This window comes from Phaethon lepturus, unplaced genomic scaffold (genome assembly GCF_000687285.1).
Source record: "Phaethon lepturus isolate BGI_N335 unplaced genomic scaffold, ASM68728v1 scaffold39626, whole genome shotgun sequence".
Lineage (NCBI taxonomy): Eukaryota > Metazoa > Chordata > Aves > Phaethontiformes > Phaethontidae > Phaethon > Phaethon lepturus.
Window position 1 is genome coordinate 20,727 of NW_010547598.1, and position 25,055 is coordinate 45,781.

General features: G+C 39.7%; 1 protein-coding gene across 1 annotated transcript; it reads left to right on the top strand.

The window, feature by feature from the left end:
• The first annotated feature begins 321 nt into the window (after nucleotides 1-321).
• On the top strand, nucleotides 322-21,925 carry EPN2 (epsin 2). Its single transcript, XM_010289696.1, is given in 8 exon segments — nucleotides 322-1,095; nucleotides 11,714-11,826; nucleotides 13,359-13,451; nucleotides 13,671-13,872; nucleotides 16,947-17,120; nucleotides 18,741-18,833; nucleotides 19,749-19,964; nucleotides 21,559-21,925. Coding segments are annotated over 8 exon segments (1,824 nt in total). The 5' UTR covers nucleotides 322-500; the 3' UTR covers nucleotides 21,897-21,925.
• Nucleotides 21,926-25,055: the final 3,130 nt, after the last annotated feature.

A 25,055-nucleotide genomic window follows, 5' to 3' on the forward strand; every position in this document is an offset into this window, starting at 1 on the left:
AAAAATTCTAGGTATGTTTTACCTTGTTGGAAACTAAATACGTAAGTTGTTATTGGACTTTGTTTCTGTCTTTTCAAATTTTGCATTTGCATCAGCATGGATATTTTCTTGCCTTTGTCTTGTTCAGCAGTTCAGGTTTTTAATCTTCAATGTTTAACATTGCTTGTGAGAAGAGCAAGTTGTTTTCAAAGTCGGATGTCCTGAAGATATTCAGGGAGAAAATTCATCAGTTAACTCTAGCAAAATTTCTCAAAAGTGTACACAGATTGCTTTCCTAATTAGAGACACAACTAATGTGCTTTGTTTTCTTCCCTTACCCAGGTCATGATTTTCATTTTCTCGTGTCATTCTCTTGAAGAGAGGAAATGGTTGTAGTGGAATGTGTTACAAGTAAGCCACTGATCCGGAGCCTTTGCAGTTCAGAAACGTTCATAGAAGAGCAAATATAGCCCTTTTTTGTTTGTGTTCTGGAATCTGTCTTGTTAAAAAGGGAAATAAAAATGACGACTTCGTCTATTAGGCGGCAGATGAAGAACATTGTGAACAATTATTCAGAGGCCGAAATAAAAGTTCGGGAAGCGACCTCTAATGACCCTTGGGGTCCCTCCAGTTCATTAATGACTGAAATAGCAGATCTGACTTACAATGTTGTGGCCTTTTCTGAAATTATGAGCATGATCTGGAAACGACTGAATGACCATGGCAAGAACTGGCGACATGTATACAAGGCCCTTACTCTGTTAGATTACCTGATTAAAACTGGTTCTGAGAGAGTGGCGCAGCAGTGTAAAGAGAATATTTTTGCTATCCAGACGTTGAAAGATTTTCAGTATATTGATCGAGATGGTAAAGACCAGGGCATCAACGTGAGGGAGAAATCCAAGCAGCTAGTGTCTCTTCTGAAGGATGACGAACGACTCAAGACAGAGAGGGCCCAAGCCCTGAAGACCAAAGAACGTATGGCTCAGGTGGCCACTGGAGTGGGTAGCAATCAGATCACCTTTGGCCGAGGCTCCAGTCAGCCAAACCTATCCACCAGCTACTCGGAGCAAGAATATGGGAAGTCTGGAGGATCCCCAGCATCTTACCATGGCTGTAAGTACAAGCAAACACACATATAATTTTGAGAGATTTTGTGTTCTGCTTTGCTGTTGGACATGAGAGTAGATGGTCCCTGCTAGGAGGGTTAATATGCTGACTGCAAGGGGCTTTTTGCAATGGTTGAGTCTTTGTAGGTCTGCTGGGTGGCACTAATGTCTCTTAGAATGGCTAGTTAAATGTTTGTTTTGGAGAGGATGTGTGTGTTGACGTAAATCAATTTAAAAAGCAGTTGTTTACTGTCAATTCCCAAAGGTAGCATTGTCAAGCTGCTTTTGTGAACATGTTCCAATGTTTGATGTGATAGGTCCCCAATCTCAGTAGGGAGATTGTTAATGGATTTTATTTGTTCCTAGTTTTAAAAGGAGTGCTTGAAAACTTGTCGTGTTGAGGGTTTTTTGTTAAGTAAAATTCAAGAAAAAAATGAAAAATACAGACTATTTCCCAGATAATTTTGCTAGATATTTTCTTTATGTTGCTGCTATTTATTTTAGGAAGAATATTGGTATTTAATTTCCTTTATTGCTTGCTCAGCAGTTCTTAGAGGAGTAGCTCTTTGAATATGTCAGTGTTTAAATATTGATACTATCAGCATTTGGAATGCAAGTATCAGTACTAAATACTATATTTCATCTTTTAAAAAAAATACAATGATGTGGGAAGAATGGATTCTTTATACCACTGCTTGGGGGAACTCCCTGTCATGTTTGGAAGAGGCCTGATTTGGCACTAAATCCTTCTTAATATAAGTAATGATCTGATGAAAGCTGCGTTGGCTGGAATGTCAGTGGTTGTGGTCTAATTCTGAAGGAAAATCTTTTCTTTAAATGAATGCTTATAGTGTGTGGAGGACTGTAATTGAGCCAGTGTGGTGAATCGATTGAGCACCAGTTTTCAGAATCTTAAGTTTGTCATGTCTTGTGTCCCAAAGTGCTTCTCAAATTATTAATACGTGAATGGTGTCAGTACCCCTGACATATACAGAGATTTTCTGCTGAAGGTAGTAGGAGGAAAAATCAAGCTAGGATGAAGAAAATCTCTGTCCAGTTAAAGCTATGGAGAAGAGCAAGACTTTTTTTTTTCCAAAAGGAAATGCTTTTAGGATGCGGGGTTCAAAAAAAGTGCATGAAGATTTCCAGGTATGAGAATTTTTATCTTGTCTCTTAGTTAGTAGTGGAATAATGAACATCTTAGGCTTTTTGTAATAACCATACTTGAGCATTGATTCAGTATGAATTTTTAAAGAAGAACATGTATATTGTTATCACTACAATAGCATTTCCTCTTTGGAGGTCTGTAGACAGACTGATTACAACAGAAAGTCTTCATTTAGGAGATAGCTTGAAATATTGTTGTTTTTAACTTATGCTGATGGACTGCAATAATAGGCACTAAGGTATGCTGAGCACACCTTTGGTTTGTTGCACAGGGTTGTTTCTTCACCAGCTCTTAACTTTAATTAGTGCAAGTAAGTATTGTTTGTCATGTTAAATGCTACCAGAGGCTTCAAACCATTCCGCACAGCAAGGATTGAGCAATACAGGGTGTGTTTCTGAATTGCTGTTCCTTGGACACTTGGAAGAATTTTGATGGGGGACTAAATGTCAAGAAGCAAGTTTGGTTATTCTTTCAGTACACAGTGTTGATTTACTGGATACTCTCATTTGCCTGCGTATGACTTTGCCGTATATCTCTATTTGCAGGATTGCTTTTGAGGTAATGATTTCTTAATCTTTTTTCTCTCCTCCCCTGTGAGCATGTACCTAAGAAGCTTTAAAAATCTCAGAATTTTTCTTTTTTTTCTTTAGGTCCTTCCTCCATTGTAGACTCTCCTGGACTTAATTATCTATCAGCAAAAATACAGCTGGTTGTTAGTTTTTATGATCTGTATCTTTTGAAGTTTTAATGTTTCTTGTATGGTTTAATTTGGTATAGCAAAGCAAACCAGCACCTCACAAAACAGCTGTGCTAAGTGCATCTGATAATGGAAAACTTTGTGTAGAGCTTTGTCCTTTATTCTAGGAAACGAGGAAGGAGTTTCATCAAAATCCAGACATTTAATCTGTTGCATAAATGTAGGGTTATTCTTGTACCTTCTAAATTGGATAGAAAAGATGCTTTTCATTATTTGACGTGAACATGATGGAGAATGTATCCATCATGTTTTCTTTTATTCTATAATGATACCCTTCTTTTGTTCTGAAAATAAGCATTCAGTAAAATATGTAAAAAGACTGAGGTTATGCTTAGCTCTTGGGAAATACTCTCCTTTTAACAGTTTTAAGATGCGGTTGCTGTACTGTATAGTCTGGTAGAATTGTCTTTTCATTCCTCTGAGCCTTTGAAGAGGAGATCAGAGACATTTAGATTTGCAATGTATAGCATGATATTTGCCTATTAAAAATGTACATCTTTGCTAAATATTTAGCATGTCTTATTAACATTCATATATTAATAAAGTTTGGGAAAGTGTAACAGCCTTTTTCAACATAGCCAAATTAAATGTTTTGTCTCTCGGTGCTTTGGTATTAGCACATTTTACTTCTGTTCCTTGCTAGACACAATGGGTGAGATGGCAGATTTTGAGAATTCTTAGCTGAATTCATCCGCCTTACTTGAAAAGATTGTGTTTGGCTATAAAATTTCTTCACTTTTAATACTTTCTTGCAGAAGAAAAGAAGCCTGAGCTGGCTGAAGAGTGCTTAGTAATTTCTCCAGGACGGATCACTAGGGGAACAAGTAACTTCCAGTGGATAACGTGTCCAGGTTGTGCATGAGGGATCTCTTCCCCCTTCTGTCAGTTACTAAAAGTGCAATATTGGAGAAGTTGGTGGATCCTTTTTTGTTCAGTTTCTTCAGAGTGATGAATTAGCTGTACTGTACAGCATTGACTGTAAACACTGCAATGCTCAAACTACTGCTCTTCTCTAGCTTCTTGAGCGTATGTGTAGGCTTGTATCTGACAGTGCATATAAGAATTGGGTTTTGTATTTGATACTGAGCCAGAAAGCTTTTTCTTGTAGAGCTGCTGGTCTTTGTGTCCCAAGCTTATCGTTTATGAAAAAATAAAAGCAGTATTGATAGCCTGTATAGAGTGAGAATTCAAGATGGAAAAGGATCCCTTGACTGATGTACCATCGTACCTTGCTACTGCAGACAACACGCACTGGCGAGTAAGGACATTTTTCCCTGTTTCCTTGCAGATATTTTCACCTCATCTCTAACAGTCCTTTAGAAACTGTGGAAAGTGAAATGGTGAAGCATGATAGTTTTTAATAAAATCCTTTCCCCCAAAGCTTTGCCTTAATGATGCTGTTAGCCCTGAAGATCTCTGTGCTGTAAAGCTTGTATAATTGTAGGGAGTATATTATGGCATGTGAATATTACTGACTGTTGATCACAGAATCACTAAGGTTGGAAAGGACCTTCAAGATCATCAAGTCCAACCATTAATCCACCATGTTCCCTAAACCCTGTCTTGAAGCGCCACATCCACACGTTTTTTGACCACTTCCAGAGATGGCGACTCCACCACCTCCCTGGGCAGCCTGTGCCAATGCCTGACCATCCTCTCGGTGGAGAAATTTTTCCTAATATCCAATCTAAACCTCCCCTGGCGCAACTTGAGGCCATTTCCTCTCATTCTATCACTAGTTACTTGAGAGAAGAGACCAACACCCACCTCACCACAACCCCTTTCAGGTAGTTGTAGAGAGCGATGAGGGCTCCCCTCAGCCTCCTCTTCTCCAGACTGAACACCCCCAGTTCCCTCAGCCGCTCCTCATCAGACTTGTGCTCCAGCCCCCTCACCAGCTTTGTTGCCCTTCTCTGGACACGCAAAATGTTTGATGCAAACCTTTGTAAAAGTATTAGTATGTTTTTGCTATCTAGTCTCGTAATCTGTAAATGGGAGCCAAGAGGGATACTGTAAAGCTAAAAGCAACAATAATAAATCTCCTCCCAACCTCCATCTTGTCAGCGATTTCTGACATACTGGGGATAATTGGCCATCTTCCAGCTTTAAGCCAGGGGCAATTAATGTTCAAGTGAGGAGCTATTAAATATTCCATGACAAAATACGTAAAAGCGGTTTCTTTTTTATTTTGGAAAATGTGCAGTTGCATGAAATCTGATACCAGGTTTTATTTCACGTTAAGGAAATGTTCTTGTGTGGTGCTGAAACTAAACCTACTGGGGAGAGGAAGGAATGTAAGATCAATATTTGAAATCTTTTGAAGCAATAGTTCCCCACCCCTAATCTGTCTTTTTGTCTAAATGTTGTCTTTATGCTAGACATTAGTCACCCAGTTTTGAAAACTTCAGTCTCTTGTTCCTAGCCTTATTTCATCTACGGCTGCCAGTGACTACTTAAATAGGATTCTGGATTTATGGCTGCATGGGGAGAAGTAGGGTGTTCTTAATATAGACCTCTTAAGTCTGAACTGTGATGCTGTTTCAAGCCGGGAGTGCATTTGTTAAAGTCCTTCATCTACTAATTAACTTTTTAAAGTATTCTTTCAGCCAAGGCTTACACAGGGATATTACCCTGTTGCTACACTGGAGTCATCAGCGTGGCAGAAGCGTAACCCACAGTCCTGCAAAATGCTGTGCTCAAGCAGCTCGGGCCTGCAGAAGCTCTTAGGAGGTGGGGTAGGAGTGTAGGGACTCGGATTAGCTTGTTCTTTCTCAACTGTCTTGGGAGCAGGTTAGTTGTGTTGTGTTTAGCAGACCCATCTGGACTGTCACAGTTGAGCTCAGGAAGCAGTGCAGTCTGCTGCAGCTCCTTGTGGCTGGTGTGGTTACGGGAGTCGGAAAAATGATGGAAAAATACTCTATGTGGAGGGAAGTGACTGACAAAGCCAATTCCCTTGACATCCCTGCCCCCAGAAGATAGTGTGTTTTGAATTAGTTTCAACTTTGAAGCATCCCTGGAAAATGCTGGTCCTCTCCCTGTACTGCATTCATGTTTTAAAACCAAGTTTACTGAAGACCAGTTTTTTAAAGAGGTCCAATCCTGTTATGCCTAAACCATGAGCTACCTGTGTTATTTTGGGTTGTGCACATGTCCTTTCCTTTGGCCATCTGCTGCCTTGGGTTTGGGTTGCACTTAGAAATGTTGGCAGAGCAAGACTGGTGTGTGTTTTAATGTCCTGATTTCATTTACACGAATGCGGCAGAGTAGGGAACAATGCAACGTGCACAGTGTGACCTGATTTTAGAGGAGCACTTTGCCCAGAGGTAGGCTGCTTGTCTGAGAAATCAGATTCATTATACATACAGCCTATTTGATAAAAGATTGGTGAAAGATGGACTGAAAAGGGCTTTTGTGGATCTTTTGAAATGCCAAGTCTGTTAACCTTACCTGTAAAGACTTTGGGAGCAATTTTCTTCAGCTGAAATAATGAGTTTTAATATTTCCAGTGATTATTCACACTAAGTTGACTCATTATATAAAAACAGTTTTGTGAAGTGTCAGCAAGTTTGTGTTCACTCATCTATTTCACCTTTCTCTCCCCTTTTGTTTGGAGTAGAAAGTAATTCAGACTAATTTCAGTTTGACATTATAGAAAATTCAGAATGCTGCTGTTTTTAAAGTGTTTTTTTTTTTTTTAACCTATCCTGCACCTTTGCAGGTTGGAATACATCTCTGGCCTTCTATCTTTGGGAATATCTGGCATATCATAGGGAAATCTGGATGAGCTGCGTGGATAATTTCTGTAGTTTGAGGTGTTGAAGGAATTTGGTAGACTCCTGTGTTGTGTCAGATGTCACCTGACAACTTGATTTAATCCTCTTACCATATTTTTATTTTTCTGGTGCTCTAAGTAAAGGTGGGAGATGCCATTGGTGTAACCAGGCTTCTTTAGTTGCAATAAATTATCTTACTATGTCTATTAAGATGAGCATAGGGATCACTTGAGAGAAAAAAAATGCTCTTTAACCAAAACAAGCCTTAAGGATTTGTTCAGTATTAAATGAATTTCAAAAGTGCTCCGTCTGCTTCAGTACAATTAGAAATCATGCAGTAGGGCTGATCAGCTCCATCTTGTTGCATTAGTAGGTGCTATTAATTCTCTTCTTGTATTTGAAAGAGCTCTTTAATTCCCAATGGAAAGGTGGATTACACAGTTCCTTCCTAGATTAAGCAGTTTGCACATGCCCTTTCATAATTTGAGAGGTTAGATTGGCTTTTTGAAAGCATCCCATCTTTATCTGAGTAGCCTTTCATTTGAAGACTAGCAAATGGAATTTCTGCTTGGTTCCCAAGTGAATTGCTATCAGTTTCTAAGTTCTTACCTTGATATTATTCTAATTTTTCAAGCCAACCTTGGTTTTGCCTACCTTTGTAGGTGTACAGATTGAGTGAGGAAGCAGCTTTTCTTTCTGAAGAAATGCGACTAAGAACTGAATTCTGTTTTTAAGACTGCCACCTGCAAATTATAAAGCTGGGCCTTATTTTCCGTGGCACTCTGTGGCATCACTTGGTCTAGAGTGACATTTCAAAAACAAAAACAAAACAAAACAAAAAACCCAACACAAAAAAACCCAACAACCAACCAAACAAAAAACAAACCTGAAAAAACAAGCACATGCTTCTGAATGAAAATACCCAGTCTAATTTTTATGCTGGGAATGATGTTTATTGTTAATATAGGCAATGACTTTGCTTTCTAGCTGTGTACTATATATATGCTTTAACTCACTAACTTAACCAAACCTATAGACATCTACACAGGGCTTTTAGTATAGCCAAAATATAGTAAATTACCAATAAATAACATATGAAAGATGCCATAGCCTGTACTAGAGACAGATGGTGGAGCAGAATCCTGCTTTAGCGATTAACTGAGGCTGGAAGTGAATTCCTTGCACTGCAGCTAGAGTCTTGTTGCGAAGGCAGACAGAAGCAGGTACCCACATGGCGGCTTCTGGGCAGCCTAGGGAGTCCAGGATCTCCAGATTCTCAAAGCAGCGACAGAGCAGGGCTTAGCAGATCAGAATTGATCTATTGAGTCCCATCTTACATAAACATCTGAGTTAACTGTCATGTGCTGGGGGATAAGAGATTCTTTGTGTGGCTGCCATACTGTTACTAAGGCAATAACCTTTATGCTAGATCCTTGCAACTAAAATGTTAATGCAGGATGAGGCCAATATAGAAGGGCAGTTATAATACTGCAGGAATTTGAGCGTTGCTGGATAAAACATGGCAGATTACTACCAAGAACAGTGTTTTGAATTTCCTTTAATCCTTTATCAAGAATATGCTGGCAGCTATTTAATGTAGATGGTTTTATAACCACTGCAGAAGTTTAAATGTAAAATAGCAACATAAAAATGTTTTCTAATGCAAGGCCCAAGGAAGAATCTAAAATTGTCAATTTTTTCCTTTTTTTGTAAAAGGACCTCTAAAGTGCCTTTTAGAGTTAATAAAACCGAGTAGAATGAATTGCTGAAAAACCTAAAAGCAAAAAGAAATAAGCTATGTCTGTGGGACCCCTTATTATCTGTGTCCAGATCCTGGAGCCGCTGAATGCTGGTCTCTGTTGGGAGCTGTGAGGTAATGTAGTGCTCTGCCAAAGCAAGCCTGCCGTTCCCGTGCGCAGCTGGGAGGCAAGGACCCACCGTGAGAGGGCGAGTGAGTCGTTTGGAGTAGGATGCAATCCCTGCTTCTTGCAGCTTTTTAGTGCAAAAGTGCTGTGTGCCGTTAAAAGCTGAAACTGGTGAGCACTTTCAGTAAGTAGTCCTTCATGTGGAAATGGGAGGAAAAAAAATCAGTGGTGTTAACCCATTTCACATAATTTTAAAGTCATTCTACCATCACCTGCTTAGTTGTTATGGAATGTAGTTATGTGTCAACAGAGATGGAAAAAATCCTATGCAAAAAATGCAGGAAATCACATTCTTCCTCACAACTGCAGTTAAAAAAACAGAAGACCAGAAGGTACCTGCCTGATCATAGTCCGGTTGCCATCTGTTCTCAGGTGACTCTGTTGGTGTCCCATTTGTGTGCTTATCCAGCTCTGTTTTTAAACCAGTTAAAACTCTTTCCTTCTATAATTCCTGATGGAAAGCTGCTTCTTTCTATTTGTATATCAGACTTACTCATGGTCAGTTTATACCATTAGTTCTTGTCCCTTTATCTTAACATAGCTTTTTTCGCTCCATAGTATTTGCAAGCCTGGTGTATTTAGCAACCATAAACTGCTCAATCGCCTTTTTGCAAAGATAAGCACATAAAATATTCTCTGTACTCAGAAGGGAAGCGTTTCCACATCCATTCTGTTTTGAAATTGTCTGTCCTGGGTTTGAATGACTAGAATTGCATTTGGTAGTTAGATGAATTCTAACTAATGCTTTGATGCAGTAGTGCTAATGTTAGTAATAGCTGCATTAGTGTTTTAGCACTAAAGTAAGTTCTCTACATCTGTCACCTGCAGTTGATGCCCCCAATTAGTAGAAGGTGGTCATCAAAGAAATGATTTTTCATTCTCTGTATCATCCCATTTCCCTTCTCAGTCATCTGTTTTTTTAAATATTCCTGCTTCTCCCTCTAGTTTGACATTTTTTCTTAGCATTACGTTTGCATTTTCACATAACCTCCTGTAAATTATTACATAATTTTTCTTAAGATCGGTCTTAAAGCCAGTTCTTGAGAACGTGTTAGTAAACTTGGTAGGCAGTATGACATAATCTCTTTTTCAGCTGGTTCTTTACCTATTTCAGTTCTTACACTACCACCTGTTTAACAGTGACATCCTATTTTAGCATCATAAAATGCTCTGCTGAGTCCACATAGATTAACTTTACTGCTTTTCCTTTTTGACTGACAAATTAGAGAAGGATCTCAGGTTTTCTGTCGTGGGCTACCTTTTGGTAACCTGGTGTTGAATCTTATCCTGTTTTCTTTTTAATTCTTTTTATTTTCATATTTAAGAATATTCAAATCTTACAATCATTTCAAGGTTATATTTTCCATGCTGTCAGACATCCTTTATCTGATGTCCTGTTTATTCCTACTTCAAGTCCGTAATAGTCCATATAATATATTGGAGAGCCTGTCTGTGACTGTTGGAACAAAAAGTACTTGTGAAGCAGGCTAAATTTAGATACCTTATATGAGAAAGCTTGAAAAAGTAATAGAATTGAGGTATGAGTAACATCTTTATGTGAAGTAAGGAGCTTGTCTCGTTGGCTACAAAGCTTCAGGATCAGCACAATGTGAAAGAATTGTTCTGGGTGATAAATTAATTTGTCCCTTTAGAAATGGAGTGGGATGGGATGGCACGTTGGGTGTATGGTGGAAAGGAAAGGTCATTCCTTGTTTACGGAGAGTCATCTTCTTTCTGGTCTGCTGGATGAGAGAGAGGGTTGCACTTTTTATTTTGTAATGTCATTTTGGCCTAAACTTAAGGAGAGACTGGGAAATACTTGGAGCATTAAAGTAGTGACTGAAAAAGTGCTTTTTAAAATTACAGTTTGTCAATCTAGTTTTCACATGCCCAGCTGACCTCTTAAGAAGGAACTTGATTTCTTTGAGGTTGACATATGGTTCCTCTTTCTTAAATGTCGATATATATTTAGCCAAACTAATTATGCCAACCATTAAATAGAAACTTCCTTGCCAAAGTAAGATAAAATTTCTGTGTAAATGATTTGGATGCTAGAGAATTATCTGAGAGAGTGCAAGCACAAAAATTGTTTAATTACTGTGCAGTGATAAAAATCTACTGGTGTTGTCCCATTGGGAGGGGAATTTCTGTATGCTACTCTAGTAAAAACATCAGTAAAAGAAGAGTTGTGTCGTGAGAAATTGTGTATTTTAGCTGTTAAGTTTGACTGTTATTCAAGGAGGAGTGGGGGAGATTACCAGCCAGTTCTTAGCTAATAGAGGTCTTCATCCAAAGAAAGACCAAACAACAAAAAAAACCCAAACCACCCCCCTGCAACCTATATACCAAACTTTTTTAACAGAGAATGATTTTGTAAATTTTGAGTATGAATAGCTGGCTTGTTTGTCTCTGAGCCTGCTTAGCAATTAAGAATAGCTCTTTATCTGTGCCATTAAGACAGTATTATTTTACAGAAAAGTGGGTGGTATCCAGTTTTACCCTGATATTGGCCAACCCCCAGCAAATTCTTACTGACATTGTAAAATGTAAGAATTATCAACAAATGTTTTCTTGAATGATTAATTCTGTATTTCTTTTTAAGTCTGTGTCCTGCCCCCACGAAGCTCTGATACGCTGAGACAGGGTATCCTGCATTCGTTGGTGCTACTTGTTGATATTACAACCCCACTAACACAAAAAAGCCTTTGTTTTCCAGGAACATTTTTCCTTTAAAGCAATTGAACTGTCTTGCAAAGTTCTCCGTGCATAATTGTTCTGGCTTGTTAACCTCAGCCTTAGTAGAGCTTTATCTCTGACAGTTGAGGGAGCTGACGGTGGTTGGTGAGTCGGTGGCCGGTGGCAGCCCAGGGGCTAGTTGCTGTGCTGGGGACCTTTGAGAATGGCAGTGTGAAAGTGGGGTGATCTGGTCAGAGAAATAATCAAACCTGTTACATCTTTTTGTTGATTGGTGTGTTACATTTGCTGGATTTTTTGTCCAACAGCTACATCCCCTCGAGTTTCCTCAGAGCTCGAGCAGGCCCGGCCTCAGACAAGTGGAGAAGAGGAGCTCCAACTGCAGCTCGCGCTGGCAATGAGCCGGGAAGTGGCGGAGCAGGTCAGTTCCTGTGTAGGTTTTCCAAAATGTCGCTGCTTTGATAGTTGAGACTACAGTTCTGTTTTTTTCAATGGCAGTTTGGCTTTGCTCCAGGTGGAATGGGGGGAAAGAAAGGCCATTTTGGAAGATATTGCTCTTTTATTTATTTTTTTTAAATATATTTTTTTAAAATCTTTTTTAAAGTCACTTCAGCCTCCAAGCTGTTGAGACTAGTGGAAGATGACAGTCACTTTGCAAGAAGACTTTGCGTGGGAGGATGTTAATCATCACATTACTGAAGATGCTTTCAGTTAGGAAGAACTGAAAACATGACTAGTCCTGAAAACCTTCATTAATGGGGCCAGCATAAGAAATGTCAAATCAGAAAGAATTCTGATTACAGTGAAATTTTGAATGATCTGTTCATTCGGTAAGATTGTCTGGAACAGAAGGCTGACCTGACGCAAAGTGCTAGAATATATAAAGAACCTGGTTTAAAATAACTTTGCTGCTAATCTATCACATGGGTTATGTTACTGTGTTAATTCTTAGGCGGTTCATTCTGAATTTGGAGTAAATGCTGTAATTGTGGATAAAGTTTACTGCATGTTAATACATACCCAAGTTGTTGAATCTCAGCTATGAGTGAAAATTCAAGTCGTCCGTGCTGAGTGGCTGTTAATATTTTTAGAGGCTTCCTGTGACAGTTTTCGCTTACTGCTGCATTAGTATCTCTGTGCTTGGAAGGGGAAACTATCACCCAGTAAACTTTGCCATTATTGAGCAATAAAATTAAAGAAAATAAAATCAGAATCTATCAGTCGAAATAGCTTTAAAAAATCACAAGGGAAATACCAGCTGAGGAATTAGTCAAATTCTGAAAGATGTGATGCAAGCAAAGATATTTAAAGTCGTTGAATGTACCACAAACATGGTAGTTTACCGATGTTAAAAATGTACGAAATATGCATGGAGTTTGCTGGATTAACTCACTTATATTATTCTTTACAACAGTTGCATCAGGTGTGGAGGGAAGCCTGACAAAAGCCAGGAAGATTAAAGTTTAAATCACCACGTCCTTCAGTGGTGATTTGATGCTCAAAAACATTACAATAACTTAGAAATGATAATTTGTCTTTAAGTTCTGTAGTGTTTTTAGCATTGTAACTAAATTTTGGAAAGAATGTCTCATTTATAGCTTTCCCATTAGGAGTAAAACAACACCAGGGTAAATTTCAGTCAGCAAAATGGATGTTGTTACAATCACACTGTTACGCTGACGTTACAGGGTCAGGGTGCTCCTGACCTCTTGTTTGAGACAAGAATCACAAGAAGTCTTTTTTCCCCGCCATTTGTGTTATGTACAAGTTACAGCAAATAATCCTGGCAATCCCACTGCGCGTGCCTGTGGTGCACATCGCTCCTGGGGTGGCAGGGAGAACTGCCCAAGCCTTCCCTGGCAGTGTCCTGCCAAGGGGGCTAGACACCTGGAGGGAGCAAGCAGCGCAGTCTAGGCTAATGGTCTATATCAACAGTGTTGATTTCCTTTGCAGGAGGAGCGCCTCAGACGCGGAGATGATCTGAGATTACAGATGGCTCTGGAGGAGAGTCGCAGAGACACAATTAAAATTCCCAAAAAGAAGGAGGTAGTGCCTTCGACTAAGAAATTCCTGGTTACGCTGCCAAAAGCTGAAATACAGTAACACAAAATAGCTTAATACTGAGCTCTTTTATGCTTTTGGGATTACTTTATTGTATAGCTTAAAGCTTCTTCCATGTGGGTTAAATTTCAAACTACTAGTCAATGCAGGTGTGTAAAAGGAAAAAAAAAATTGCTTCTTCACTCTCTTGGGTTTGTACTTCAGATTGGTAATGCTCTTGATTAAAGCTCAGATTATTCCTGCCCTCAGCATACCACTTTGTTGGACCTAATGGATGCCCTGCCCTCGTCGGCACCGGCCCCGCAGAAAACGGAGCCCTGGGGACCTCCTGCTGTTGCAAACCAAACTGATCCCTGGGGAGGATCCACAGTTGCAGCTACTGCCTCTGACCCATGGCAATCATTCGGTAAGAATAAACTGCCGGGAGGAATGCTTATTTAAAACTTTCTGCTTTTTAACGTTGAGCTCTTCAGAGTTTCTCGATGTACAATGTCATACTTGATAACAACAGTGTATTAGTCCATTTTGAGTGTTTCCTGTACTCTAGAACTAATGTTCCCCTAACTCATTTCCAAGCAGAAACGAATGGAAGTTGCACTCTGGTCCTTGTTTTTAAGCAGCTGGGTTTTTGTGTGTGCATTTGGAATCTGAAGAAAGAGAAGAGTGAGGCTTCTGTCATCTTTGTACAGCAAAACCAGCTTGTCTCAGACTGGAGGGGTGCTCATGCTTTGATTGCTAGTTTTGTCCAGTGTCGTGGGTTTAGACTCTTGCCAGTATTTAATATAGTATTTAGGCAGGCTGCTATGGTTAGGAAGGCTATGGATCTGAATGACCATGTCTTTAATTGCTTCTAGTGAAATCTGATATGTATACTGTCAGAACCAAATGGATTAAATTGTTTAAATGGAGATTTTTATGCTAAACAAAAAAACTAAGGTTGCCATTTTAACTATTCACTGTGTTTTATAAGCTTTTGATGCTAAATTCATGGAATCTGTTTCTGAAGTGAGAGATTCAGTGCTTTACATCTTAAAGAGCATTTAAGTCCATTTTTTGCATGTTTGCTTTCGTGTGTGTGTTTTGCTGCCTGTGTAGTGTGTTGTTTCCTAGGTTAGCCAAAGTCTGTCCAAGGAGTTACTCCTCTGCATAAGGAAGTTGATGGTTCCTCACAGTGCATGTTAAGCTTGCTACGTCTGTGGAATTGGAGCTGGATCTATTTTTTGTTGGCTTTGGATTTTTTTCTTTTTTGAGGAGCAGGGAGTTTCTGTGCAAATGGAAGCTTTTTCATGAAGACTAACAGCTTAGTTCTGTCAGTTCTGCTTCGGGCTGGTGGTTCTATGACCTCTGCTATAAAGTGCTGCAAAGTCATTTGCATTAGCATTCAGCACACCACCATCCAGATTCCTGATGAAAATTTTGAAGTTTAATAATGAAATGCATTTTTCCCCCCGCCTCCTCATGGTGGCATTAAAGGCACCTACATAGCTGCTATTTCTTTTTGGTGATGAACTGCAAACCTGAAATCAGAAAAAGTCAAAGTTTTGGGCCCTAAGGCTGTTCAATGTATTTTTCCGTTATTAAAAAACAAACAAAATCCACCTCCAAATCTCGTGCTTGATGTATCATCCTCTGACAAGATTTTCCTTGCATCAGTTGCAGCTATAGCATTTCCTCTCAGTGGCTCACAACTTTATTAATGCCATAGAACAACCCCTTGTTCCAGCTTGCTGGTTACTTGGCTCCCAAGGATAGTCTTGAGGATGTAAGATTTATGAATTTGCTAATAAGAGTGACTCATTAAACTGTATTTCTCAAATCCTGCATGTGCTTTGGCAATTCAGTAGAGATAATGGAAGCTATGGGAAGGTATCTTCCCAAGTGCTCTAATTTCGTGTGCTGTCTTTATGAAAGAAGAGACATTTTTGAAAGCTTCCATTTATGGGAAGTGCTGTCATTAGCATTTCTTGTGTGGCATTGCTCGTAACTCAGCACTAAGGGTAGATAAAGGAAATGTAAGTACCGGTGTGGGAATAGTTGGACGGACTTGGAGAATTTTAGCATTCCCTGGTCCGAAGCTATAGCAAGACCGTGCCACCTGTTGATGAAACAAAGACCAACATTACAAATTGGAATTTGTACCACTGTGTGCAGCATTGACTTGGTTCTCAAGAATATTGTGAGGCCAAGGGGGTTTGTGTGTAGTTTTAAAAAATAAAATGATGTTAAGTTGTAACTTGAAACCCACATGGTGGTTAAAGGTAACAGCAGTGTACCACATGGGTAATTCTATCCTACTCCTGGATTATACAGTTGTTCTCATTGAGTAATTAAAGCATGACTGGTTGAGAAGTTTCCTTGGGAAGACAAAATGTGTTTGCATGTACTATCTGACTTGAAGGCAATTGATCCCCGTAGAGTTGTACAGGATGTGCATTTAAAGTACTAGCTTCCCATTCCTGCGCTCTGATGGCTGGGGAGGGGCAGCAGGGATGGACAACACAGGAACAAAGTGAGAGTAATACCTTCCAACACAGACCTGGCCCACTGCAAATCTGAAATGTGATTTGCTTCAGTGGTTCTGGGGTTTGATAAGCCAAAATAGTTTAATGGTAGAAGGAAGAAGAGGTCACCTAAGCTGAAAAGCAATAAATTAATAGGTTGGGGAGGAAGGAGGAAAAACTGGCAGGAAATTGTATATCATGAGGCAAGTTTCTTTCTCTTTCCTTCTCCCTTTACTGCCTTAATTTGTCACTTTACACTAGGAAGCCCTAACCTTGTGTGCAACCTGAAGCAGTGTGGTAATCTGAATTTGTAGGAATGAAGAATTGCCAGCATCTTCCAATGAAAATGGGAATCTGAACATACAGGCATGGGGTTAAAAAAAAAAAAATACAGGAAGGGGTATCAGTGGACAGCTTAGATCTATGTCAGGAAGAATGCTTACAAATGGGAATAAAAAAAAGCACAACTAGCTCAGAAAAGCTGATTATATTTTTATAAAATAACAGTATGGTTAAAAGAGTTTGAAAACTATTCCTTTTGAATCTTACAGATTCCTTTGTCCAAGTCTTAATGTTGTGTATTTCATACCTCTTACACATAGGATTTTTAGAAACCTTCTTTCCTGGGAATTCATAAATACACCCTGTGATTTAGGTCACCTTCAGTCAGATGTTGTCTGTTGTGGTGGCAATGTCTGTAACAAAAGCAAGTTTATTTTCTTGTTGGAACTGCAGATTTCTTTTTGCTGAGTTTTAAATGCGAGACTTGTTTTATTCTCTTGAGCAGAATTTACTTGTGTTTTTTGTTCAGTATGTATGACACCGATGCTGAGACTTATCACTATTCCTAACGTTGAACTGCTTCACCTATTTATGTTTAGTATTAATTGGCAGTGATGGCTCATGAGAGATTAATCTCCCAGGGAAGTTTCCAAAGTGAAACTGTACTGACTTTTGTTCCTGCTGGCTCTTTTTGCAGGTGCCAAACCAGCTGCTTCCGTTGACCCTTGGGCAGCACCAGCAGGATCCACAGCTCAGTCTTTGTCCAAAAATGTTGACCCTTGGGCTCCTGCTCAGCCATCTTCTACTGCAGCAAAATCTTCTGTGGACCCCTGGGGACCAGCACCTGCGAACAAACCTCTCTCTACTTCTGGTGAGAAACAGTCTCATCCCATGTCCGTATTATTTGAGTAGTGAAGGTGAAATCTGAACAATGTTCTTGCATTGCTTGGTTAAAAGAAGCTATGTGCTGAACAATTGCAGAACTGGTCTGTAAAATAAATGGGAGTTGTAATAGCTAGCAGTGAAAAGAACTTTTTTTCTGACTTATTATTCTGACTTAAAGCTGTGAATTCATGTTGCTTCTTCATGCTCTGTCCCTTCTAGATTCTTTTATTGGTATATGTGGATGCATGCTGAGCACTTACGGCTGCTGCTGTTCAGATAAATGGGCTTTATCTTTAATTAGACAAGGACTTAATTTCTGGAAATGAATGATACTATAATTTTACCTTTCATCATGATAAATAGCTATGCAGATGGATGTCTCTGCAGATGTAGATTGACAGGTTGAGCAGCTCCACACTCTGAGGAGACTTCTAGAGGTGCAAATGAAGGTTTGTTATTTCAGACTGAGGGTGTGAAAGTTATCCCTAAGCCCTTGTTAAGCAAGGTGCAGAAGGTGCTGATGTACATGCTCTGTAACTAATGCAATCTTGATGAATCTTAATGCCTGGTATTTTCATGTTGGCACCATGGCTTAAATGCATCCTAAATGCATTTTCTGCTAGTCATTCATCGCAGTACATAATAAACAGAAGAATCTCAGGGTACTGCAAAAAGTTGTCTAATCAGCTTTTCACTGGGCAAAGGGCAATAACCGGATCATTATGAGAATGATTCTTTAACTATGGTGGGTCTTTGATCTTGATAAGAAGTGTTGTTGTTATACACAGTCTTTACTCATTCTCTTGTGTTTTTTGTCTTTTTGCGCTCTCTATGGAGCTAAGTCTGAACCTTCATTTGCTTGAAATACGTTGAAGGTTAAAATTAAATCAGAAAAACATTTCAACTAATTAAAAAAAAAAAGGTAAACTTTAAAGCTTTTCAGGAGTGTGATTGCTGTTCATTTAGGTGTGGTTTTTCTTCCTCCATTTTGAGGTAAGGGTGTGTCCGCATTTTGAAAATGTTATGTTTTCATTGCTTGCAAACTATGGGCAAGTTCTGGTGCTTTAGCTAACAGGGCCTTACCATCTCTACATGGTATAGATAGCCTTTTCTCTTGCATTCTTCCTCCTTTTAACTTCAGAAGTATAAGTCAAATCGTCACTTAGGTTGTAGCAATGCTACATTTGTCTTTGCAGCTGTATTTGGAAGTGTTTTACTTGAGGGCTGGTTAACGCACTTTAGCGTTCAGACTGTAAATTCGTTGCTGCTGTTCTTCCACAGCAATATATACCTTCCTATGCATCTCTCTAGTGCAGACACTCAGTAAAACCCCACATGTTAAGATGTGCCTTACATTGGGATTTAAAAGCACATTGCTCTGAATTAGTTGCTTGATACTGTAAGAAAGGACAGTTCGCCGCCGTTGTCCTTCTTCATGGTCCTGCATAAGAGCAGGAGCACTCAAGCTGGTCTGAACTGCTGCCTGGAACCTGACAGAGTGGCTTCTTGGTAACATGAATGGGTTAGAAATTGCTTTCAGTAGGGTCAGGTGTGTGATGCAACCAAAGATCTGGTAATGATAGGGCTGTCTTGTTGTTTTGAACAGGAAGTACATCTTTTGACCTCTTCAGTAATTTGAATGGTACAGTTAAGGATGATTTTTCTGAATTTGACACACTTCGAACTTCCAAAAAGCCAGGTATGAATCAAATTCTTAGCATGTGGACAGTTTGGGTGATAGTCTCAGCAACAAATGTCTCTATGCTTAAATTTTATTAGAGAAAAAAAAAATTACTCTTACAAAGGAAAAGATTAAAACTGGTGATAATGCAGCAGTAAAAGCTTGTTGTTAACATTTTGGCCTGTGCATGAACTTATGGGGAATGAGCTTTTTGCATTGTAAGCCATAGAATTTCACTCTGTAACCTTTCGCTGCATTGACCCAGAAATTTGTTTGACTTCTAAATTTACAGTATCCAACATGTTTGGAGTATGGTTCATGCTCAGTGTCAAACAGGACAATGTCGACTGACTTTCTTAAATAGGTAAATTCTAGTGTGTAACAATAGTAGGAAGATGAGAAAATACACTTCTATGAATGCTTTCATTTATTTTTTTATTTCATCATTAGTCACTAAAATAAAAACTGCCAGACCTTAAGGTAGAAGTGCTTTGATACTATGTACTTTCAGGATGGTTCTGCCTGAAAAAGAATGGTGACTAATTCAAAGCTGGGCTAGGCTTCTTTGTCACAAAAGAGAAAAACTGGTAGAATCTGGCTAGGAAGAGTGCAGCAGTGGTGTAGTGCAAGAGCAAAAGCCAAGATTCTTAGTCCCATCTGTTGCAGCATAGCTGTGAGAATACCTGTCAGGGTAAATCAGGGAACGCCTTCAGTAGAGCACTGCAACTCTAACTGTAGCTTCTTCATGCTCATCTAAAGAACATTTATCTGCTTGCATGCTATGAGGGTGTAGCATGTACTGAAACATTTAAATCTGACTAATACAAACATTAGATTTTAAAACATTTCTGCATCAGAGACTTAAGAGTTTTCTTTGCTTGACTATGTAGATTAATGAGATAAGTTTTGTTTTTCTCTTTATTACTATTTCAGCTGAATCAGGTTCCACTTTGCCATCTCAGCATAGCGGTACCACAAGTCCTGATCTCTTTGATTCCCAGCACTCAAGCATGACATCAGGCAAACAAAGTGCAGCTCGGAAAACCCCTGAGTCTTTTTTGGGCCCCAATGCTGCTTTGGTGAACCTGGATTCACTGGTGTCTAAGCCGCCGCAACCTGTTACTTCACTGAATCCATTCTTGGCACCAGGTCTGTTTCTGCACGTTCCTTAAGTTTTCTATTTTAGCTTTCCCTTCCTATAGGAAAACTCTGCATAACTCAATCCTATTTCATTTAACGTAAGCTGGTTTGGGCTCATTTTTCTTGACTACTTTAGCTAACAGATCATGACTGAGAGCAGGAGGGTGAGGCAGCATGGTTTCAAGGTATATGGCCGGACCCTGAAAGCGCAGAGTTTCTACTCCTGCATCTGCAGCTGATCTCTGATCAAGCAGCTTCTCTTCTACTTTTGCCCTTGCTCTCTCAAAATGATCTGTGTTAGAAGAAGGCTTTGGGTTATCAAAAATGCCTGAGCTAAAGCTGATTGATTGTCAGAAAAGATAAAATGTGAACCTGTCCCACCAGAGAATCCCTTGGGAAGGTAATAGGTTCTTATGGAAGCAGGTAGGAATTGCCCTTTGGCTTGTGCTACAGAAGGCACAGTAGCATCTCTGACTGCAACCTGAGGTTCCAGATAGCAAATTCTGCAGTGTAATTTAGTGGGTTGCTGGTTAGGCTGGCTTTAAGCTAGCATGATAAACTAGTTTTGATTAAAACACGCTCTCAGTGTATTTTGGGGGTGAGGGGAAGAAAAGGCTATTGCAGTTCTGCTGTAAATTGGCCCCTGTTAGAAGTGAGCCTTTACTTACAGCAGACCTAGATGGTGACACTGAACATGTGGAAGATGTATCTATTCTTTAAAAGCTATTCATATGCACTGAAATTTCTGTGTGACACTAGTATGGTGAAGTACTTCAAATGCTATTTCAGTATTTATTTTCTTCACTCTTCCAATGGACAAAAATGATGTGTTTTTAAACTCCTTGGGTAGGGAAAAAACCCAGTAATTCTGAACAGCCTTGGCAGTGTTTAGCAAGAGGAAGTCTGTGTATCTGCCATTACCGGTTACTACAAAAAGTTTATAAGGGGTCACTAGGCCATCCAAATAACGCTATACATATACGGTAAAAGGAATTTGTAGTGTTGGCAGCAGTCCAAAGAACCTCAAACGCTGGGAAAGTTATTCTCTGCTTTTTCTAGCACCGCTGTAATTCGGAAACAACTTGTTTACTCTATGAATTCTTGTCAAAACTCAGTGCCAGAAACATGTACAGCTTCTAAATGGAGTTGACTGGATGACATCTTGAAGCAAACACACAAATCTGCAGTAGCTAGATTGAAGTAAAGGAGTACAGAGAGCCTGCAGTTCTCTTCTGTAATGCAGATTTTAAGTAGCATTTAAAAAAAAAGAAGAGACCTGGATGTCATGGCTAGGCATGTTCTAGGTAACAAAATTTAGAACCTTGTCTCTCCAGTGAATCCTATCATAAGTGGAAACTGTTGGTCAGCAAAAGAATGTCTTGTGGCATTGATAGGTTCAAGGAAACAGACTGTACTCGTGCACCAGTGCGGCCCCAGTTTGCTGAATGGCATCCGCACAGGTTTCTCCGCAGGGTGTTTTGGGGTTGGGAGCATGTGGGGATGTACAGAAGATGCGTTCTTTGCCACAAAAGATGATCTTCAAAACCTTGTGTGTATGGAGGTGCGATCTCTTTCCCGTTTTCCCTTCTTCTCTCAAAACTAGGCGCTGCTACAGCACCAACTCCAATCAACCCCTTCCAAGTGAATCAGCCTCAGCCACTCACTCTAAATCAGATGAGAGCGAGTCCTGTGATGGGAACCAGCCCTTCTTTCAGTGCTGTGCCACCGATAAGCATGGAGCCAATACCTCTGTCTTCCATGGCCCCAGTGCCTGTGGGAATGGCACCGATACCAGCTATGGGCACTGTGGCATCTATAACAAGGATGGGCCAGGGGCTGAACGTGAGCATTGCAGGATCAATGACCCAACCTCTTCACAGTACAGGAATCCCGCCGTCAGCATCCCAGTCTACAAATACAACTAACCCTTTTCTCCTATAAAGACCCAATTAAAGGAACTTTTCTTTTCATAGTGTTTCCAGGCTGAAGTCTTTACAGCGAAATGAACGTGGCCTGTGTGGACTGAACGGTGTGTAAGAGACTTGGAAGTAGATTTGCAGTTTACAGTTATGATCTTTGAAGAGTTGTCTCTACTTACCAGTTAATCTAAATCTAGTCTTTGCTACAGATGGTACCTTACTTTGGCTTGTTGAGCATTATGTGAAATGTTCAGACTTTTCACCAAAGTTAGATTCTGCCCATTTTGTTACTTTGTTAATCATTTCAATACACTTTCTAGGGAGAACCTGCCATTTTAAACTCCGTTGGCTATTTTGTAGATGTCAGATGATGTGCTGGATCCTGAAATTACTATTTACCTGCATCTGTCACTTCCTATGCCCATATGATAGACCTGAGATTCAGAGTGCTAGTGAATGTTTTGCACATAACTATACACAGTTCTAGACTGTTGGTTCACCCATAGTCCTTACTCTTAGAAGAGAACGATTCGGAGGGCCCAGGTGGCTGGTTTTTATGCATTAAACATTGCAACGCAAAATCGCACTGCTTTCGTATCAGAGGTTTGACCGAGAAAGCAAGCTTGTCTCAAAAGGAAACAAAAAAACAGACAAAAAAACCCAAGAACATTCTCAAGTTGTCGAGTATAACATGTGCTGTCGTATGCAGTGTTGAATTTGTACACTACTCTAAGGACTCCTGAGGAACTCTCTGTGAGTGGCATGCTGCACTCGTGCTGAGTGAGTGTCCTGCTCTGTGCTTGTCCAGTACCAGCTTCGTTTGGAAGTTATCATGTGTATTTTGTTTTTATTTGACTTACAATGTGAGTTGAAAGAAAAAAGAAATACAATGGGACAACTTTGAATTCAGTTTCACCGGGGCAAGCTTTAAAACTAATTCAGGCTTAACCTTGCTATATGCAGTTACTCTTGTATACTTTTGCACATATTTTGTTTAGTACAGTTTCATATTTGAGTTTGCAGAGTTACCTAATAGTCCTTTTTTTGCTAATTTTTATAATGTGGTTCTTATTTAACTGTCTGGTTTTGATAGATTTATCAAGTCTGGCTGAAAAATTAAGATATTGGCAAATGTCATTTTTATGGTTTTAATGCCCTCTTATTTATGGTTTTAGCTCTTTGTTTCTGTAAAGAGAGTTTAAAAGGGAAGATTAACACTAAAATATTTACTTTTAAATGAAGTATTCATAATGCAAATCAAAACAAATTCTCGTGACTAATTATTTTTAGATGAATTTGAGCATAACATGATTTAAGACTACATTAAAAAGAGAAAACACTAAAGTCGCCTTTCCCTTGATTTGTTCCTGTTTTCCCATTACCAAAATGGACAGACGTTTAGCCTTTGTGAAGATCGGAAGGGAGGCTGTTTTTTCTTGTAATGCTTCTTGAGGTGTTAAAAATTCTAATGTACAAACACGACTCATTAATTTTATTGACTAATTTTTCTTAATGAAAGGTGCACTCCATATTAATAACCGGTTCCATTTACAACTATTAATTGTAAGCTGAACTATACATTTTTAACTTGCATGTCTGGACTCATCGGCACTAAACCACGCTCAGGTTTCAGCCAGCGTTTCTGGTGGAAACCTGGCCTTCTCAAAGACGGCAACGTTTCTGAGCTCTGCTTTCATGAGCAACGCAAATGTCCGCAGAGCTTGTGGAAAGGGATGTCCCAGTGCTTGCTACTGCCTTGAGGGCATCCCTGTGAGTGAACTGATGCATCTTGGTGGCCTTTCCCTAATTAGAAGGAGGGGGAAAAAGAAACCAAACCAACAAAAAACAAAGAAGCTGAAAGAAATTGCCAGAGTTCTGTGTTCTGGTGTAATGATGCTGTGTGGGACTGTGCCAGTCTAGGGTTGTGTGGTGCGGGAAAGAGGGGCTGGCTAACGTGGAAGGGACTGGGTTATATCTTTTGGTGGGTAGGGGAGGCTGAAAGACTATCAAATCTAGGGTACAATCACAGATTTTAGCTGTGTTAGGTCAGTGTAGCTCTATTAGTATACGGAATGCTAAATGTGTGGATGTTTCTATGCAGATTGTTCTATCCTCTTGAATACTATTGAATTTGCAAGTAGGATTCAGAATGCTCATCTGCTCTTGGTTTTATATAGGAGGAAAGAGAATTGCTGTCCACACCCAGTATGTCTTTAAGAAAACAAAACAAAAAAACCATTCATGTTGCCTTTCAGAGTAAGGAAAAATACTTTACTTTTTTGTTGTTGTTGAAGTTATTGAAAAGTGTAGACCAGGAAGGGTGTAATTCTTGCAGATGGGGGGGGGGAAGTGCTTTCCAATTGATCTGTGGCAAGATTTATCCTTCATTGTTTTTCCAGTTTCATTTTAGCAGCAGTGGAATTGAGGTCACGTGATGTTTTTCCCTTAGTCTGTCACCTGAATGCATTTCCAACAGTCAGATGGGGCATTGTCTATTCAGCCAAGAAGTTCTAACCGCATCCTCTTGTGAAACACTAGGTAACTGTTTTTGGAGGCGAGATGGGGTTGATAGTAAGTATTTAAAATGATGAAGTCATCTACAGTTCGGAGTCATGATCTGTCACCGTGAATTGATAAAAATGTGCTGTTGGTCTGGTAGGAAGCCCTCACTTAATGAAACTGCTGAATGGCAAATTGTTGCTTTTACCAAGCCACTTCTGTAAGACCTGTATTACTTTTACATTAAATATATATATGTAGACATATATTGCACCATAAACCATTGCAAGGCGCTCTGAAGAGCAATCAGCCCAAACTATGGTGCTGTAAAGCATTAGGCTAAGGACTAACCATGCCGAGATTCCCAGCCTGACGTGGGGGAACTGAGCTCAAGAGAACGAGCAGCTGGTTTGATAAATCTGCTTGGTTCCTGGGCTGGAGACGTGCCCGTGTCCCTGCAGGTGTGGGGTGCTGTGGCAGTGACGCTGAACAGTGGTTTCTGTCCTAGTCAGGTGAAGCTTCAGTTGTGTCCAGAATGGTAAATCTCTTTTTGCGATAATTAAACTGCTCTCCAGAATAATTCTTCCTCCCTCCCCGCCCTCCCACTTCTTTTTGCATGGAGGACGCGTGCGTATCTGATCACATCTGCTCTGGCGTATTTCTCCAAATGCGTTTCCCTCTT